The following is a 17399-nucleotide window of genomic DNA, read 5'->3' as shown; positions in this document are numbered from 1 at the left end:
CATTGTTGTTTGTGAAGGGCTGAATTAGTCTCTTTTTATTTCACCTGGAACACGTAAAGTGCTAAGTGACAGTATCATTTCTCCTGATTTACACCAGCATATGAGAGATCACAATCAGGCTTTGCTATTCCTTTTCTAACGAACGCACTGCACGGAAAAATGCCTGATATAATGATGGCTCAGGAATAGTGATGCAGGTTGGTTTATTTTAAGCAGTAACGTCAAAGCAAAAGGTCTGCTGATTCAGCTCATAAAAATCATTGATGCATAAAAACAACAATAATGTCAGAAAGAAAAGGGGAAGGGAGGACTGGGAGAACAAAAGAAGAAAAGTAAACCAAAACCCATCATAAGTGCACACAAGACAGATGGTCTAACTCTTTTGGGAAGCATTTGCAAATACCCTTGTGCTTACTGGGGAGAAACTCTACATGAAAAATGTATGGTAACTGGAGGGACATGGTATCAAGAAAAGGCATCTCTTTTCCATTTATCTATCTTTGATTGAAGCTTCTGGTCCAGCCAGCAGCTTGGGAACGTCTTCATTTACAGTATTCCTTCCTGAAATCTGAAAGCAAATTGAAATGGAGGTCAGTACCTTGACGGCAATCTCAAACCACCCAAAGAAACACGCTGTGATAAGAACTTAGCTCTACAGTGACGAGTGACCATTTGCAGTCAGCTACGCTCTCATTATCCTCTTCATAAACCCCACAGTGAGATTTATGGTATATAAATTCTTGCACAGATCATCTCTGAAGAATGTAGGTAAAATATCATGAGAAATGCATCAAGAGCTGCAGGTCTAAGGCAACTCACAGGCTCTCTAGACCTCTTCCTTCTTGCTCTCATTTCAGTCACATTTATTATGTTCTGAATTGATATGGAAGGAGTCACAGAACCTGACAGCCTTCTTACAAGCGCTGTTTGTTTTAAATGCAACCCTGAAAACTGAGGGATAATACGCAGAATTAAGACTGGATAAACAAAATAAGATTCAGCTCCTACAGAGAGAGAGCTGTTTGCTTTTGTTGGATGAAGTAAAAGGCTGCCCATTGCCCATAAACGAATCCAGCTCAGAACACTCCTCTGCACAGTGTTTTCTTCACAAACATAATGCCAGTACTTTTTTGAGATACATCTTTCTCTGAGGCTGTAATAAGAATGTGCTATTCCAACCCTGCAAGGCATTCTTTTTCCAATAAAGAAGAAAATCTATTTGTGCCATGCCAAAAGCTTTTAAAAACCTAATCACTACTTGGATCTTGTGGCTCCATGATGAAAGGATAGGAAGGGAACTGGCTTCTCATTCCTGCTCTCATTTGTCATGATGTTTACCATTCCTCGTTTGACTGTGGCTTGGTCAGCTTACTGCTAGAGTATGTTCCTCCCTCCTCCAACCCATCACAAGGCTCCGACAGCCACCAATTAGGGTGAAGCAGGTCATTATTACCTTTGTCTAAGTCGATGTTCTTTGCTGGGAAGGTTCTGGCTTGCTCAGCCTTCTCCTTCAGGATGTTGTTTTTGTAATCTGTATAAGGGAGGAGTGCAATTCAGACAGCTATCAGGACATTAAAAGAAAAAGTTTTATAGGCAAGGGAGACGGGATCAGCCCTTCCCTGAAGTACTCGACGCATAACATCTCCAGATCTCTAGGAGTAACTCATGGAGTTACTCAGCAGGAGAAGGAAACATGCTACAGCTTAGTTGTTTTTGTTTTGTTTTTTCCTGGCACTGATCAGTTACACACACTTCAGTTTCCTGCTCCTCATAGGTACCACTGATTCTTCCTCTATGTAGCAACAAGCTCTGGATTATCTGGTTAAGGTCATGCGAAGGTGACTGATGCAGTTATTTAAAGAATTTGCTCACAGGAAAGCTCCCTTGAGACACACACACACAAGAATGTTATACTTGTGCTGTCCTGATTTGCAGCCCACCACCTGCAATTCCTCTGCTCTTTACTTTAGCTTTTTTACACACATTTACACCTCGTTTACACACAGCAGTTTTGTAGTTTGGGACCTGGAGTTTGTCAGCTTGTTCTTCTAAAGGTTGCACCTTTTCTAGGGGTAAGATTCTCATAAATCTGCCCTTTAATATCAGGAGGCTAAGTCGCTATAAAATGGGCACCTAAATACCTTTAGGAAATCCTCAGTTACAAGTTTTGACCTGGTCTAGAGAAGGGCTGCGAGCCGATGCATACCCAGCCTGATGTCTTCACTTCTGTACTGGGTCAGATCTGTTGTGTCGACTGTAAATTCTTTAAGATTTACATCCTTCCTGAAAAAGGAATGAGAGTGAAAAATGGTTATTGCCACATCCTTTAATAACTGTCTCCTTTTACCTTTTTTTTCACAATTGCTTTCTAGTGCTACTTTAAGGAATTTAATCTACATTGTTTATTTGCTATACATCTGGAGAACAGCTGAAAAAAATATAGATTTCAGTTTTATTAAGTACAGGTGATTTTCCCAGTAATCTCTGGAGAACCATTTTCAGCTTCTGCAAGGTTCCCTTAACGAATACATGACAAACAGCTTTCAGCAGATCATCCTGCTCACTCGTGAATCTGATTCTCCTCTCTTTTGCTTATACTGTCTTGTCTACTAACACCAACAGATCTCTGGCGAGTTGGTTGCTTTTTTCCCCAGGAGTTTGGAGCCTAGAATGATGGTGAGCCAATTTGAACTGGAACTTTCCCATTTCTTCCATGTTAGGATATGTAATAAAACATAAAAGGACCCAGATACATTATTTTGGCCCATGTCCAACTACTAAACCATATCAAACAGTCTCTGCTTTACACGGCTGCGTTCCTACTAACCAGATCCTCAGCTCCTTTAGGATCTTCATGACAGCAGAGGCTTGGGACCACTAAGGTCATTATTATGCATTCTAGCCATAGATAGTAGATCCTGTAATTATACTTACTCTCCGTATTTCTTCACGTTGTATTCGTAGCCTAAACAGGAAGAAGAAATAAAATGAACAGTTGCATCCAGCCCAACCACCTCCCAGATACCACTGATAACAATAACACACAGCAGTTATTCGCAGTGCTCTTTGTTGTGATGCTTACAATCAGCATTTTCAAAACCCCTCTAACACACAAGAATTCATGCACATCCCCCTGCCACAGGGAGCTCCCCCTTCCTTCACTCACCAGCTTTCTGATGGTTTTCCCAAATCTAAGGATGACCAGCCATGAGAAACTACAACCAGCCCCATATTTCATTTTTTACCTCCCATTTATTACACAAATATTTAGCCCATCTGTCTTCTCCTGCATTCTGGTGCTGCATCTGTCCAGCCCCAGCCCATTGCATCCATCACATGCTGCAGACACCGGTTTCCATCTGCCTTCCACTTGCCAGGTATCTAAACAGACTCCTGCCTCACTCCAACCAGCAAGGAATAACTTTGGGCTCCTCTTTTTTTACTGAAAAAACAGGGCTGGGAGTCTGTCCCCTCTCTGACTGCAAAGCAACTCCACTCTAGGCAGCGGGGACAGCCCGCTGTGTGTTGGTGCTACCCCCTGATGTGGAAATAAGGACAGATGTGGTACTGCAAAAGAAGACAAACATTCCCTGGTATTTGCTTGTTGTGTGGCATCCAAAACTATTTTTGTGAACCGAAAGATCTCCGAGTACATTTATCTAATCACACACAGTCACCCAGTACAGGGGGTTCAGCAAGGACTTCAAAAATCTCAGTCCCCACGGGATGCACGTAAGTTTTCTGCTCTAAATAAATCCCACCTGTACAGAAAACTCAGCAAATCAAGGCCTGGACATTTTTACCCCACTCTAATGAATCTCTCTCAGCACCAGCACCTGCAGAGACACTCTGGATTTCCAGAAGAGGATCGCTGCCTTTGGTGTCGTGCTGCACAGTAATTATTTGCAGAATCAGCTCCCCTGCCACGGGACAGTCCCGTAAGCACTGCAGGGACTTCTCCAGCACCTACCTCTCTGCCGGCGCTTGCGGGTGATGAGGACAACGATGATGAGGAGGACGATGAAGAGCAGCAGCGTCGCCAGGACGTAGCCCAGCTGCTGGAAGAAGTGGATGCGGCCCTCGGGGATGATGACGTTTATCACGTTGTGGCCCCTGACAACGTTGGGATCTGGGGGCAGAGGGAAAGGAGAACAGGATGAGAATCGCACTCGGCATTCACAGCACAGCACGACTGCAGGTGGACACAAACGTGGGACCGAAAAGGATGTGTAGTGGGAAGCTTCTGAACTTAATGAACTCCCGTGCTGCTGCCTGGCTCTCAGCACGCTGCTCTGCTTCAGTGCAGAGGAGAAATCAGAAAGGAGCCCCAGGACACAGCCCGGAGCCTCCCACGGGGTAACGCAGCCCCGCGCTGGGTCCCCTGCAACACGCGCACGGCGCTGCCTCGGCTCCAGACAGCTCAAGTATGAAGCAGCCACTCCCTGCCAAGGGTTATAATTTACAGAGTGGGAGGAATTTTCAATGCCAAAGAATGAGTTTCCTTTTCAAATAAAAGAAAAAAAAATCAATAAAATAAATAAAATCAAAACCCGCAAAGAAAAGCCAAGATTCCATTCCAGCGGTGGGTGCAGCAGCGCTTCAGTTCCTCGGCGCAGGGAAGGGTAACTCGAAACTTTTACGTGGAACATTTTTGTAGATCGCAAATAAATAGGTCAAGGCTTTGCACACAGACAGGGAAAGCGACTTCTCTGCTTGCAAGAAGCCCAGACCCAGGCCTCCAAATCACCCCGCGTCAACGCAGGCAGCCCAGGCTCTGTCTCCTCCTTCCTACCAAAAGTGTTTAATTACGAACACTGGTTGGATGCTGCTCACTGTTACTCCACGATAACTTGGGGCCAGTCCTGGGGCTAAACACGGCCCAACACCAGCAGGCTGAGAGCAGATTCCTTTCCCTGCTTGCTTTGCTAAGGAGGTTTGATGCTTGTGACAGCAGCAGGACCAAAACCAGGAGGGCCAGAGCTCCGGTGGCACCTTTCCCTGCCCGCTCTGCACCTCCAGGACGCTGTCAGAGCAGAGCTCCTGCTTCCTTCAACCCGTTGCTTCCTCTGAAGCCTGTCTCACGCAGAGACTGGGACACCACTGGCACTGAGTAGTGACAGGGATGAGAGGCAGACGGGCAGTCTGGTCCCTTATCAAACACGGGGCGGTGTCCAGCTCATTCTCTGTATTCCGCCAGGGCCAGATTTCCCCCGGCAGCCTTTTGGTATTCCTCCTTAAGCTCAGCGACATCTCCAGCACCAGTTAAGGTCAGAGCTGATCGGCAGGAACAGGAATGTCGCAGCTGAGCTAAGCCAGCGAGTTCATCATTATTTCAACAGCTGGTTTTCCTTTTGAGGCCGTTTGGGAATGTTAGAGACTGCTCATTTCCATCGGCACAGCGCTGTAAATAGGCTGAGCCCAGAAATTCAATATTCCCCACAAAAAACACAGCACCAAGAGCGCTGGTTTTGTCCAACCTCACCCTCCATGATAGCAGGGAGGCAAACAGCTTATTAAGCTCACCAGCAAACCTCTTCATCAAACGCTTGAGCAACCCAAGGCCGCAGGGCACCAGAAAATGCCTAAATATAAATTAAGATCCAGATAATAGGGCCAGAGCAGTTAAGAGTTAGGAAGCTCATCACGGTGTCTGGGTCAGCTCTGGCTTTAGGAAAAGCAGGCAGCAGGTAAATGAGTGCTTGCTCCCCAGACACCCCAGGTAGGTCAATTAAAAGTAACCCTGGATGAAATTCTGGGAGCTGCTGGCGCAGCGAAAGGTTCCAGCTGGTCGAGTGGCTTGTTTGCAGCATTTAAAAACAACCCACCCCCTGGGAAATCCAATAAAATGATCGTGGATGGAATGGATGGAAGCACGGCCTGGTGGCAGCGCTGGTTGTTTGCTCATACTCACAGCACTCCTGGAAAATGGGGAGGTTTTAGCAGCTGCCCCGTGCTGGTTGTGCAGCCCTCCGCTGCAGTTGTTGCTGGCACTGCTGGAGGTTTTGTATTTCCTGACTCTACTGCTGAAGACGAGCACGTGTTTTTCACCACAGCTCCGAAATCCCATACCAAAAAGAACCGCAAAGCTGCAACCAGCACAGGGATGGTTCTGCTGTAACAAACCCCTGCACCACTCCCTAAGGAGAGGGCAGCCCCTGGCGCAGCCACCGAGCCCCCAGGCTTTTTCCTGGCTTTTTGCTTTCCCCCAGTACTGCGGGGCAGGAGCTGATCTGAAACTTCAGCCAACATCAGCGAGGTGGCCACAACGGCAAGCTGTGGAAAGAGGTTCAGAAACTTTGGGCCTCCTTAGCCCCAAAAAAGTTGGAACGGAGGTGCCTGTACATTACTTTACCCAAATGTCGAGGGGCAGATCCTTCTGTTGGGGAAAAACAAACGGAGAGAGCTCCACCACGAGCTCACAGCTGCTGGGTATGTGGCCCATTTTCTTTTCAAGACTGGGAATAGGCCAGCAATAAGCAAGAGATGCCGTTCTTCAATCACTTGTTCCAAAGCAAACGCGGAGTAAAAAATGCACTAAATTAGTACACACACAACACATTTGTTCTGCTGGGACTGAGAACAGGATTGAACTCATGTTTATAGTTCAAAACAGGATGAAATTTCCTGTCTGGAAATGGCTCTGAGCCTTGGAGCTACGCCAGAAGCTATAGCTGCTTGCTGGAGAAAAAAAAAAAGAAAGAAAGAAAAAAAACCCTCCCTGCTTTGCTTTTGTTATCTCCTGGCGTTTCAGTTTGGCTTTAAGTCACAGCCCAGAGAAGTCCTGCATGGATTTTTGTGGAGAAGGGCAACAGCTCAGCCCTTCCTGCTGCTCACAGACAGGGCATGTACCAGCAGGCTGCTGAGCAGCACTGGGGCTGAGCACGGCTCCCTGAACGTCTGGGCTCTTCCCTGTTCCCACCGACTCAGCACATTCTTGTGTGTGGTGCTCTCCGAGCAGCTGAGCATTCGCTGCCCCGAGGGGACAAAGCTCTTCCAAGGCTGCTCTTCCTGGGGCTGGAAATGGCTTTTCTCAGGGAGGCAAGCTCCTTCAGCACGGGGCTTTACTGCCAAACTAAGACAGCCCCAGCAGGCTGGATTACTTGCAGCTTCTTCCTAAGGTCTGAGCAAGAAGGTAAATAAATACCCAGCAACAACAAGGACAGCATCTAGGGGAGAGGGGAACAGATTCCTGAGTGGACAGCTCTGGAAACAAGATGTAGTTTCCATCTGCACAATGTGATTTAAATAGGACTCGAGGGCAGCAAAAGAGCCCCAAGCAGGGAGGCTGATATTTGTGTGTCCTGACCTCTGCGCCAGCTCAGCCCCCACGGCCACCTCTCTTTGGTACCGCCTGGTTTTCTGGCCACCAGCCTCGGTCCCAGTGGGAAGGTTTAGGTTTCTGTGACATGAAAAAACCTAATTGCTGGAGGAGAACAGAGCTATTGAAAAATGGATGAAGCACGTCAAAATTTTGTATCGAGCAGCCAATAAATATTAAACCACAATGAGGACGTTAAAATGTTAATAAGGAACTATACCCAAAAGATTAAGAAAATTATCAAACTTGGGATTTTACTCTTCTGCCTAAACGAAGCGTGACAGCTGGGGGGTTGGACGGGCTGTCAGATGATAACTCAGTGCAGTGGAAAATGTGAAAATTGAGTTAAGAAAACAAAAAAATTAAAAAAAATGAAGGGTGGAGGAAAATTCCTGGTGGTTGATTCCGTGCAGCCTGGCACCTGGCGCAGCCTAAACCCCTGTGTGATGGGGAGAGAAGCACGAACAGGAGCACATTGTCACAGCAGGGGCAGTGCAGAACTGATCCCTGACTCCACAGCTTCTCCTGGTTCAGAAAAACAATCAGAAAAGGGAGCCTGCTAGAAAAAAAGCCCGCTTGCCTCAGGACACGCGAGCCTCGCAGAGCAGCAGGCTGCCTGGGAGCAGAGCAAGCAGCAGGACAGCAGGACGTGTCGTCAGCCAGCTCTGCAGGCAGGGTGATGAGCCCTGATGGGTGGGACCCTCCTGGTTGGGTGGGACCCTCCTGGTTGGATGCAGCTCAGTGTTAAGCAGCTCCAGAGATCCTCACGTCTCTCTCAGCGCGTAGAAACAGCTCGGGAACACCCCGGCGCTGTACCCTAGCAGTGAGGGAGGCAAGAGCTCATCTCCTCCTCCAACCTTAGGGGCAGGAACACGAGAAAGCTTCACGCAGGAAACCTCGGGGTTGCTCTGAGCTGCACCTTCACTGCCGTGGTGTCTGCAGTACCCCTGCAGGGCACAGTTTGCCCCGACCACGCTCCCTCCTCTCCCTCCTGCAGCCGGGGAAGCTGCCAGCAGGCACTCACCGACGGCTGGGGCAGTGTTGTGGGTTGTGAGGTTCACCACCTTCTTCTCCCTCACGGGCTCTGTCACGAAGACTTGGTAGATCCTCCTCTCGTGCAGGCCGCAGTAGTGGTGGTGCAGGTGGCAGGAGTAGGTGCCTTCGTCGGCGCTTTCCAGCTCCGAAATGCGGAGGGAGAAGTCCCCCAGGGCGAAGGCCGTGTCGGTGATGTTCATCTTCTGGCGGATGAAGAGCGGGCCGTAGGAGCGGCGCTCTCCGGAGGCGTACAGATCGATCAGGCGGTCGGCGCGGTCGTGGGGGACCCCCGGGGGCTGCCTGTCCCAGTGGACCACCTGCTGCTCCTCTTCGCTGTGCCGCTCCGTCCAGATCTGGTTCCTGTTCACGCAGGGAAGCGTCACCGTGCTGCCTTCCAGGGCGACGATCACGGCCTTCTCCCCGTCCCAGTACTCCTTCGCTGCTTTGGCTGTGGAGATGACAAGTTGTAGAGCCTCGGGACGTGCCCCTTTACACGCTCACCCCGTGCCTAAGGACACCCAGACGTGCCTGAGGTCGCTCCCAGACCCTGCAGCCCCATAAAACATCCCCTACCAAGACCCCAAAGTGCCACCGAGGTGCTGTGCCTTGTTCACGCTCCCTTCAGCAGTCAATAAACAAATCTACCTGCACCTTCCACACCCTAGCTCAGTGCAGGAGCACCTTCAATTCCTCCTAACAGGGCTCACCTCCTGCTTCACCCGGCAGAAAGCACGTTGTTTTCCCATCAGGCTTCACCTTCCACATGCCGTGCCTTGCTCCTCCAAGCAGGAAATGCTTTCCTACCCACAAGTGCCCCAATTACTGGGGAAGTTCAAGGAGCGTTGTTTTGCATTCGATTCTTTTGTTATTCCTTCTTGAGAACAAAACCACGGATGAGCAGATTGGGGCTCGCAGGCCAGGCTGGGTGTTCTCACTGCATGGTAACCGTGAGAACAGCAGAAGAGAGACATTTCTGTCCCATCCCCTCAGCCTCTTGGAAAACTCAGCCCTCCAAAAGCCTCCCAGCAGCTTCACTTGTGCATGACATAAAGGTGGACTTAAAGGACACAGTAGTGATGCTTCTGCAGCGTGGGTGGCACAGGCTGCAGTTGCCAACAGCCCTGAGAAGCTTGCTTTTAGAGCTGGAGTCACGGCACGGTGCACGAGGAGGTTTTCTAACTCCAGGCTTCTCAGGACTAAGCTCCCCAGACCCGTGTGACAAGGCAGATATTTGTGGCTAACCTGAGTAATGAGGGATTGTTACTGAGGATGTTTTACTGGCGGAGCATTAAGAGGACAGTTAGCTAGCTGGGCTGCCTGATGCAAACAGTTAACAGCCTCTCTGCAGGGTTTGGGAGAGGCCAAGAAAGAAGGGAGGTTCACAAAAACACACACGTTGGCTAAAATACCAAAACTTGAGGAGTCAGAAAACAGAAAACAGCCCAGCGAGCACCGCAGGACTCTCGTGGCACCTGCACCCTGAACCTGCACTGAGAAGCCAGCACAAAACCCTTCACCCACGCTGCTCCTCTCTGACACGAGCAGCACAGCACGCAATACCTTCTGTGGCTCAGCACACAAATCCCACTGGGAATTCAGCACCATACTGGGAGCAGCCAGACTCCAGCTGCCAGACCCTGCCCGTTGCAGAGAGAGGCCCCAAGCTGTCTCACACCCACCTTTCTTGGTGACATCCAGTTGGATTTTCACAGTTTCGTACAAGTGGCAGTAGTGGTGGTGGAGATTGCACGAGTAAATGCCTCCGTCACTCTCTGCAACATCTAGGGCAACGGAGGAGAGAGAGGAAGATGAATGGCTCATGCTAAGATAACACTTCTGTCATTTATTCCATTTCCCAAATGCTTGTCTGGATGCACACAGGGGCCTCTGCATAGCTTAGAACAAAATCTGATCACCGGGAAGGGTTAAGCAGAGGACCCACCTCACCTAACACGATCATTTGTTCTGTTTCTTTGCTCTTGCGTGGAGATTTGTATTACCAGATGGAAAGAGGAAGCCAATTTCAGTTTAGCTAAGTGCAGGCATAGGAAGAATGACAACTTTGGGTTTATGGCTCAGGAGCTGAAATAGCCAAAAGGTCCACAAGAAACCCAAAGGACTTTTAGACAGCAAGTTATCGATCCCCTTTTAAAATGGGATTGGTTCAAAGGGGAATAAAACTGTATCACCAGTGATTCACACGACCTCCTTAGGCTCATTTTTACTTTCAGAAAAATGCTCTGTAGAACAGCCGTTTTCCCTGGAAAGCACGAAGCCAGTTTAGACAAATCCTCCACTGCACTGGGAAGCACGGGGAGGAAAGATGCTGCCGAGTACCTTTGATCACCAGAGAGAAGTTGCCGTCCGTAAAAGCGTTCTGCGGCATGAAGATCCTCCCTTGGTTGTAGGAGCTGTAGACACGCTGATCCCCCGCCGAGTACATGTCGCAGAGCCTCTCCATCTTGTTGTCCCCGTAGTAGGTGCTGTAGACGTCCCAGTGCACCACGCGCTGCCGGTCGTTGAGGCGATCCTGGGTCCACACCATGCGGTAGCTCTTGCAGGGCAGGACAGCCTGCGAGCCCAGCGTGGCGCTGATGTTCAGCACGGACACTACCACGCTGTTGGGGTTGGAGGCATCGGCCGGGACTGAGAGCCAGGAGCAAAGAAAGGAAAAGAGTTTCCAGGTTAATAGCATGCGAAGAAGGGGCTGGAGTAAGATTCAGCCCTGCCCTAGAATCGCTGCTCACCTCACAGCCAAAATAAAGTGATTTTCAAGACAACACAGAGCTCTCTCATGAAGAAATGCAAAAGAAATACACTTAAAACTGATGGTTGCATTCAGTAAAAACAATGCTTGTCATCGGGATCCTAAATTCAACGTGTCCTACCTGCCTTTCAGCCTTAACCCACACTTATATCCATGTTTAGAGACACTTGTTCATGGTTGCTGCCTATGGAAGTTAGCCACGAAATGCCCATCCTGGGGGGCCTGGTTCCACGACACCCAATTTCTTCTCACAGTGACAAAAAGAACAGGCAGATTACAGAGATGTCACTCACCTGAATATAAATCAACAGAACCTGTCAAAGCAGAAAAAAAAAGAAAGTTACTGACAATGAAAGACACAAACGCAGCTGTCTCCTCTGATGTTATCCCACCCATCCCTCCCTCCTCTCTTAATACTCATTTAAGGTGAGCGTTGTGGTTAAGCCCAGAGCTGAGCCCTTGCTTGGGCCATGCTGCAGCAAACGCAGCAACTGCCTGATCCAACAAACCCACGCTTAAGAGCAACAAGGGGAATGCTCAGCCTGCAACTGAATTTCGGACAGTCCCTGTCTTTATTTCACACCGTCTATAGCTACAGGTTTTTTCGCCCTGCTATTCAAACCCTACACCAAAGGTATGTCAGTGCATCACCCACTGAAACTGCCCGAAAGGCGTCTTCTGCTACTTAACACGCTCCGTGCAGGACAAAAAATAAGAACCCAAGGAGGCAGGACTGGGCAGGGGGCTGGGAGGCACCGACACCATAGGATCTGCTACTGCTCCTGCATGGGAACCAGCAGAAACAGCAGGACAAGAAGAGTTTCGCTTGCAGGCTGCATTCCTGAGCTGCCCGTTCCCACAGGCTGTCTACGCCTTCTCGGTCGTTTCACTTACCCTGGACTGGACATTTATTTTAGGCTAAGCAAGAAAATAAAACGTCCACCAGCTTTTGGTGAAGCATTTCCTGCATGAAGGCAGTCCCAGCAGTGTTCTGCACCCTGTCCCACTCACACACCCCTGCCAGCGGGGACAGTGGGTACACGCTTGCCTGGGAGCAGGAGATCCCTAAGAGGAGAAGTGTCCTGTCCTTCCCCAAAGGCAGAGGGCATTGCGGGGTGCTGAGACTACCTGTCCTCTGCTGGGCAGACCTCGTGCTGGCTCCCCAGAGCCTCTCCTGCTCCCATTCCTGCTCTGCACAGCCGGCCACGTAACGCTCTGGAAGCAGCCACGATTCTCTCCAACGCACGCGACGCAGATCTGTGCAGGAAGAGCTTTGCAAGACATCAACTGACGGCTTTGTTTCCGCACTGCCCCGGCCCAGTCCCTCCTGCTTGGTGTGTAGGAGGGGTCGGGAGGGCTCCCGGCATCAGGCTTTGGGAGCACGCAGCAGGCTCTCAGCACAACGACGGCATTCTCTCTCCAACCAGCGAAGCCCAAGTGGGCTCCAGCAGGACAACTGGATGTTTTGTGCTGCTAATGTCACAGGCACAATGCCCGCCTGACAAAGGCTGGAGGTTTTTGGTTTTTTTTCAGCCCTGGAATTTATTCATTTGAAAAGAGAAAAAAATTAACTCCAGGCTGGGGCTACTTTAACCACACCCTCAACATGCAGGCTGGGAATAAACTCCGCGTCTTTCCCTTCTCCTATCAGAAAACACCAGGCAGTGACACCAGAGAATAAAAACGAGCAGCACTGCCCGTTCAGAGACACCTCCTGCACTTATTAGCTCAGCATCACAAAGAAAAAAAGATCCAGCTTTCTCCCAGAGCCAGTCAGTTGGTTTGATAGGGAACAAAATCGCTCTCAGGAGGCTCTGGAGCAACACAACAGCACCTGCCCGGGGTGATGAGACCCAGCAGTGCTTACATACCCGAGCTGGTGGCAGAAATTCTGTGATTCTGTGATCTGTGGTGTGACCAGGTGCCAAAAGGTGACCTGTGTGGGAGGAAACGTGGCTGGGAGCTGGCTGCCTGCACTGCCTGCGCTTCCAGGGTCTCGCTTCAGTGCTCGTTCACTTGATTCGGCGCGGCAGAAGCAGGCTCCTCTGGCTGAGCAGCAGGAATGCGTTCGCTTTGCTCCCTTCCTCTCGCAAGCTAATGGGAAAAACACGGAGCCCAAACGCCGCGCTGTAAATCTCACATCCGACAGGGACATCCACCGAAGCCTTCCAGCAGGCTCTGCTCGGCAGCCAGGCCCAGCCCCAGGCCAAGGCCAGCGCTGAGCACGGGTTTGTGCCTTGGTGGTGCCCCCCCAGCCCCTCTCCAGGAACTCCAGGGTCCCTCCAGGTCTGCCCTGAGGTGAATAAGGGCATTGCTTCCTTTTAGGAAAAGGGAAAAGCATCCGCTGAAGCCCTGCCAGGTTATTTGGCTTGCTGGGTGACACAAAGAGGGCCCAGGGTTACCGTCTCGTCGTGCACTAGAACCAAACACCTGAACAGACGGCAAGGCAGGGCTCGCCGAAGCTTTCATTTTAACATATTTCAAATTCCACCTGGAGGATGATCAACCAGGCCCTCTCTCCGAGGGATAAACCCACCTGAGAAGAACAAACTCGTCCCCTGCCACGTTCTGTGCGGACTCAGCACGCCTCTCGGCAGGATCCCAGAGGTGTTCTGCTGCTCCCACGATATAGGAAGAGGAAAGCAGCCTGCAGGTTTCTAATCCCTTGTAAAAGGCAGGGCCAGCTCTCACTTCTTGAATCCCAGCCATCTCTCCAGCACAGAATTAGGCTGCAGAAGGTGCAGGCAAGCTGGAAGTAGAAGCCTCAGGCTCTGAGAGATGTGCTGCATGGCAGAGCTCTCCAGGCAATGCCCTTGGAGCAGCTCAAAGAGAAAAAGAAGAGCAGGACCCCTGCTCTTCTGCTCCCAGAGGCTGCTGGCAGAGGTGGAAGCACGTGCTAAGGAAACCACCGCATTCCTGGCCCGTGCTGGAGAACACCAGAAGAGAAATTTTGCAAACCCAGAGCGGCAGCCCGAGTGCCAGGCGGCACAAAGACCCCACAGGGCACGAGAACAGGCAGGGCCTCTGCTGGGCGCAGGGAGAGCTGGGCCCCCACAGCCAGCAGAGCCAGGATAAGCTGCCTGGGTCAGTGTCTTACAGGACAATAAACGTCCCTGAAGTCCAGATTGTGGTGGCGGGCAGGGAAGAAAACAAACTGAAAATTCCCTGGAGGAATGAAAGCCACATCCCACCAGGAATGGGGGTTGAAGCAACAGTCTCCAAGGCTGATGCTCGGCTTGCCTAAGCTCAGCTCATGACCTCTTCGCACGCCTTCCTACCATGTCCTGGTCTCAATTTCTTTCTTCTTTTCAATCAAGAGAATTCTGCACCAAGGCTGCCTTCACATCAGGGGCGCAGAGGGCTGCTCTAGGCCTAGACAAAGGAGATGTTCTGCGGGAAATCTGTGTGGCAGACTCCTTTTTCCCACAAATCCCATTGCTTACGCAGAGGATTTAAAGGTCTCTGTAGAGCTGTTTCACAATTACCCCAAAAACAGAAGCTCGTGCTACCGAGCCATTTCCAAATACCTCTGGAGAATGGCAGTGGCTCCGTCCTGCCCCTGCAGGGAGCTGACCCGGTGTCTGCAAGGCCCTGACAGCTCACAGCACAGCAACCCCACGGCGCCAGCAACACACACGAGCCCAGCACTACTCCAGTAGCCAATATTTTAACCCAGTAGCCCACAGCTGGGCGCATCCCAAACAAGCAGAGGAGGGAGATGGTGAGCAGCACGGTCCCGTGCCTCGATGCAGGACCAAGCTTCTCACTTAAGGCCTCCCCTACAAAGCCAACCGATGGCCATCGGATTTTGGGCTTTTACCTAAGCCTCTGGGCTTGTTTAGTTTTAAAGGCTCGCTGGGACAGCTTTCTCAAGGGCAGAGGACAGCACTTGCAAGAAGGACGTTGGGGCTGGAGAGCTGTTAGCCGCCCCCCAGCCCCAATGAGTCCAACACTGCAGGCAGGAACACGCCGTGGGCTGGCACAAAGCAAGAATGTGGAAGGGAAAAGCCTCCTGCCTGTACAAGAAACTGATGGCATCCTGGCCCAATTTGCCCAAACTTCCTCGCGGAGGGCTCAGATGTTAGCTCAGCCCTGGGAGCCCTTCGCTGCTTTGTGTACTTCACGCTGGCTGCGGGCCCACGGAGCAGCTCGCAGAGCCATTGCAAACACGGGGCTGCTCCTCCCTGCAAGACGTTAACGCTTGAGGGTGTGGTTCTTCTCCGAGAGGGAGCATCTCAGCAAAAAAAAAAAGGCACAGATTTCTTCCTTTCTCCCCTCCCCGTCTTCTCCCGGCACGCTGAGCCGAGCTGGGTGGGTACAGCAGTTCTCAGCACGCTGGCTGCCTGGCGTGCGGACAGTTTTCTCTCCAAAATACACCCAAAAAAAACGTCGGTGTGAGATCACACCATCCTTCGGGGGGATACTGCCTCCGTCCCGCAGCTCTCCAGCGCTGTGCAGCAGCCCAGCCTGCTCTTCCTGCCCCAGGCACTCCCAAAAACTCTGCCAAACCACTCCGGGGAGCAGCTGGGCTGGTTGGTGCTTCAGAAATGCAACCTGTGGCCTCCCTCCTTCCCCAGCCCTACGCCAGCACCCCACTGGTTTTCTGCGACACGTTAACCCTTCTTTCCCTATGACTGACCCCATGCGATGCCCCATTCCTTGCCTTTAGGCACTGCAAAGCCAGAGAGGATTTGGCAATGTGGGAGCCAGATTAATTAGGGACCGAAGTGAGAACTCCTCATCTTCCTCCCTCTCCTCTGAGCGAGGCCTTCCCGTGCCCTTCCTGGAGCTGCAGCTGCTCCTGGCTCGCAGACAGGTGCCTCCCTTAGGGCCCAGCATGCTGCAAGGGTGGATTTGCTGGGCTGGTACAGTTAAGGACACTGGGTCCTCTTGCAGCCTTTCCAGCACATTGTAGAAGAGGAAAAGGCACAAGCAATTCTGTTACTCTAAGCTCATCACGCTTATCCTCATCTCTTCCCTGCACCTTAAAGTGAATTCTTATCTGTCTTTATGCTGACAGGGCAAAAAAAAGCTTCATTTTGTCTTCCATCCTGAACACACACACATGTATCAGCTGTTTCTGCCCCTTCAGAGGTTTAAAACAACCTGTAGCTAGCCAAGCTTGATGGCATTCTTATTTCAGCTTACTGCCTTTGAGGCTGCCGATGAAGGGAACTGACATGAAAAAGTAAATTGCACAAACATGCTGCATGAAGTAGCACTGAAACGACCTCAAGCATTTCTCCAGTCTCTCTCCTTTCCTCTCGAAAAGGAAAAAAGTAGGAGAAATCCATAACTCCCTCCCCTCGCAGAGCAGAACCCAGCGAACTCAGGAATCTGAACGAAATCTCCCAAAGATAACAGCCCAAAACCTCCAGCCCCGTCCTCTGCAGCTGAAATCAACCCAAGCGACGCCGTGTTATCAGCGAGGAGCTTACTTTGCTGAAGCACAAGCTGCCACAGGAGGAGTTTTGCTAGTTGCTCCATTTCTTCAGCTTCTCCGTGTTTCCGTCTCTCTTGAAAAACAAGTTAAAGACTTTTTTTTTTTTTTTTTAACAACTGGAAAACACTATGACCTCATCAATTTACATCCAGAAAGCCGTGGACAGCGGCTCACATTCTGCAGAGTTACTCCACCTCCAACTCCTGCCTCCCCACCTCCCCTCTCTGCTCTCCCCCTCGCTCACACTCCACCTCCTTCCTTCCCCTAACTCTGCCTGCAGTCACTACAAACACCCACTCTCCTCTTTTCCCCTCCCTCTGGGACCTTCTGATCTGCCCCGACTTTGATGTGAAAGTTTTATCGGGTACAGTTGGTCCCACACAGCTCTCGAAACAATCCCTCTCCCTCCCCCGGGGATGGAACTAATTTTCCTTGTACTTTACTTGATCCAGCTGTTCCTCGCTTTGTTTGACGCTCGTCCAGCTGTCTGCTCGAGACTGGATTTATTCTGTTGCCTTCAGTGGTTTTTTGATCTCTCTTTCCTCATATGGTTTTACTTTACGTTCAAGTCTCAGAAGACAACCTAGAAAACAATGTTTACCCTGTCCTGTGATTTGTAAGCAAGGGCTTAAGAGCAATTACCTTAGCGAGAGGCTAAAAATGACAAAGACTTGAACACAGGGAGCTTAGGGCAGTGCAGGCAGAGCAGCCTAGAACACAAGCAAAGCTCCTGCTGGGATATGGGGAAGAGGTTTCCCTGTCAGAGAAAGCTTGGTCCAATTTAGGATTTCTGTATCGAAGCCTTCAGGCCAGAACTGAGGGAGCTGTGCCTGATC

General features: G+C 50.6%; 1 protein-coding gene across 1 annotated transcript; it reads right to left on the bottom strand.

Moving 5' to 3' along the window:
- Positions 1-186: 186 nt before the first annotated feature.
- MXRA8 (matrix remodeling associated 8) lies at positions 187-16780 on the bottom strand. The gene is made up of 10 exons (XM_032201292.1): positions 16559-16780; positions 11414-11434; positions 10691-10999; positions 10033-10134; positions 8343-8801; positions 3971-4129; positions 2935-2965; positions 2207-2283; positions 1454-1531; positions 187-568 (listed from the first exon to the last, which is right to left on the bottom strand). The coding sequence occupies exons 1-10, from the start codon at positions 16605-16607 to the stop codon at positions 543-545; spliced, it is 1311 nt and encodes a 436-aa protein (XP_032057183.1). The 5' UTR covers positions 16608-16780; the 3' UTR covers positions 187-542.
- Positions 16781-17399: the final 619 nt, after the last annotated feature.

The sequence above is a fragment of the Aythya fuligula genome, chromosome 21 (genome assembly GCF_009819795.1).
Source record: "Aythya fuligula isolate bAytFul2 chromosome 21, bAytFul2.pri, whole genome shotgun sequence".
Lineage (NCBI taxonomy): Eukaryota > Metazoa > Chordata > Aves > Anseriformes > Anatidae > Aythya > Aythya fuligula.
Note: the sequence above shows the minus strand (reverse complement) of the source record. Positions and strands in the feature narration are given on the sequence as shown.

What these genes read in the sequence shown, in the direction of transcription:
- MXRA8 (XM_032201292.1), bottom strand. Translation starts at nt 16,607, where the DNA reads ATGGAGCAACTAGCAAAACTCCTCCTGTGGCAGCTTGTGCTTCAGCAA. An exon ending in CAACACTGCCCCAGCCGTCG is followed by an intron (nt 4,130 to 8,342) that starts GTGAGTGCCTGC and finishes CTCTGCCCCCAG; the next exon opens with ATCCCAACGTTGTCAGGGGC. An exon ending in AAGTGAAGACATCAGGCTGG is followed by an intron (nt 1,532 to 2,206) that starts GTATGCATCGGC and finishes TCCCTTATACAG; the next exon opens with ATTACAAAAACAACATCCTG.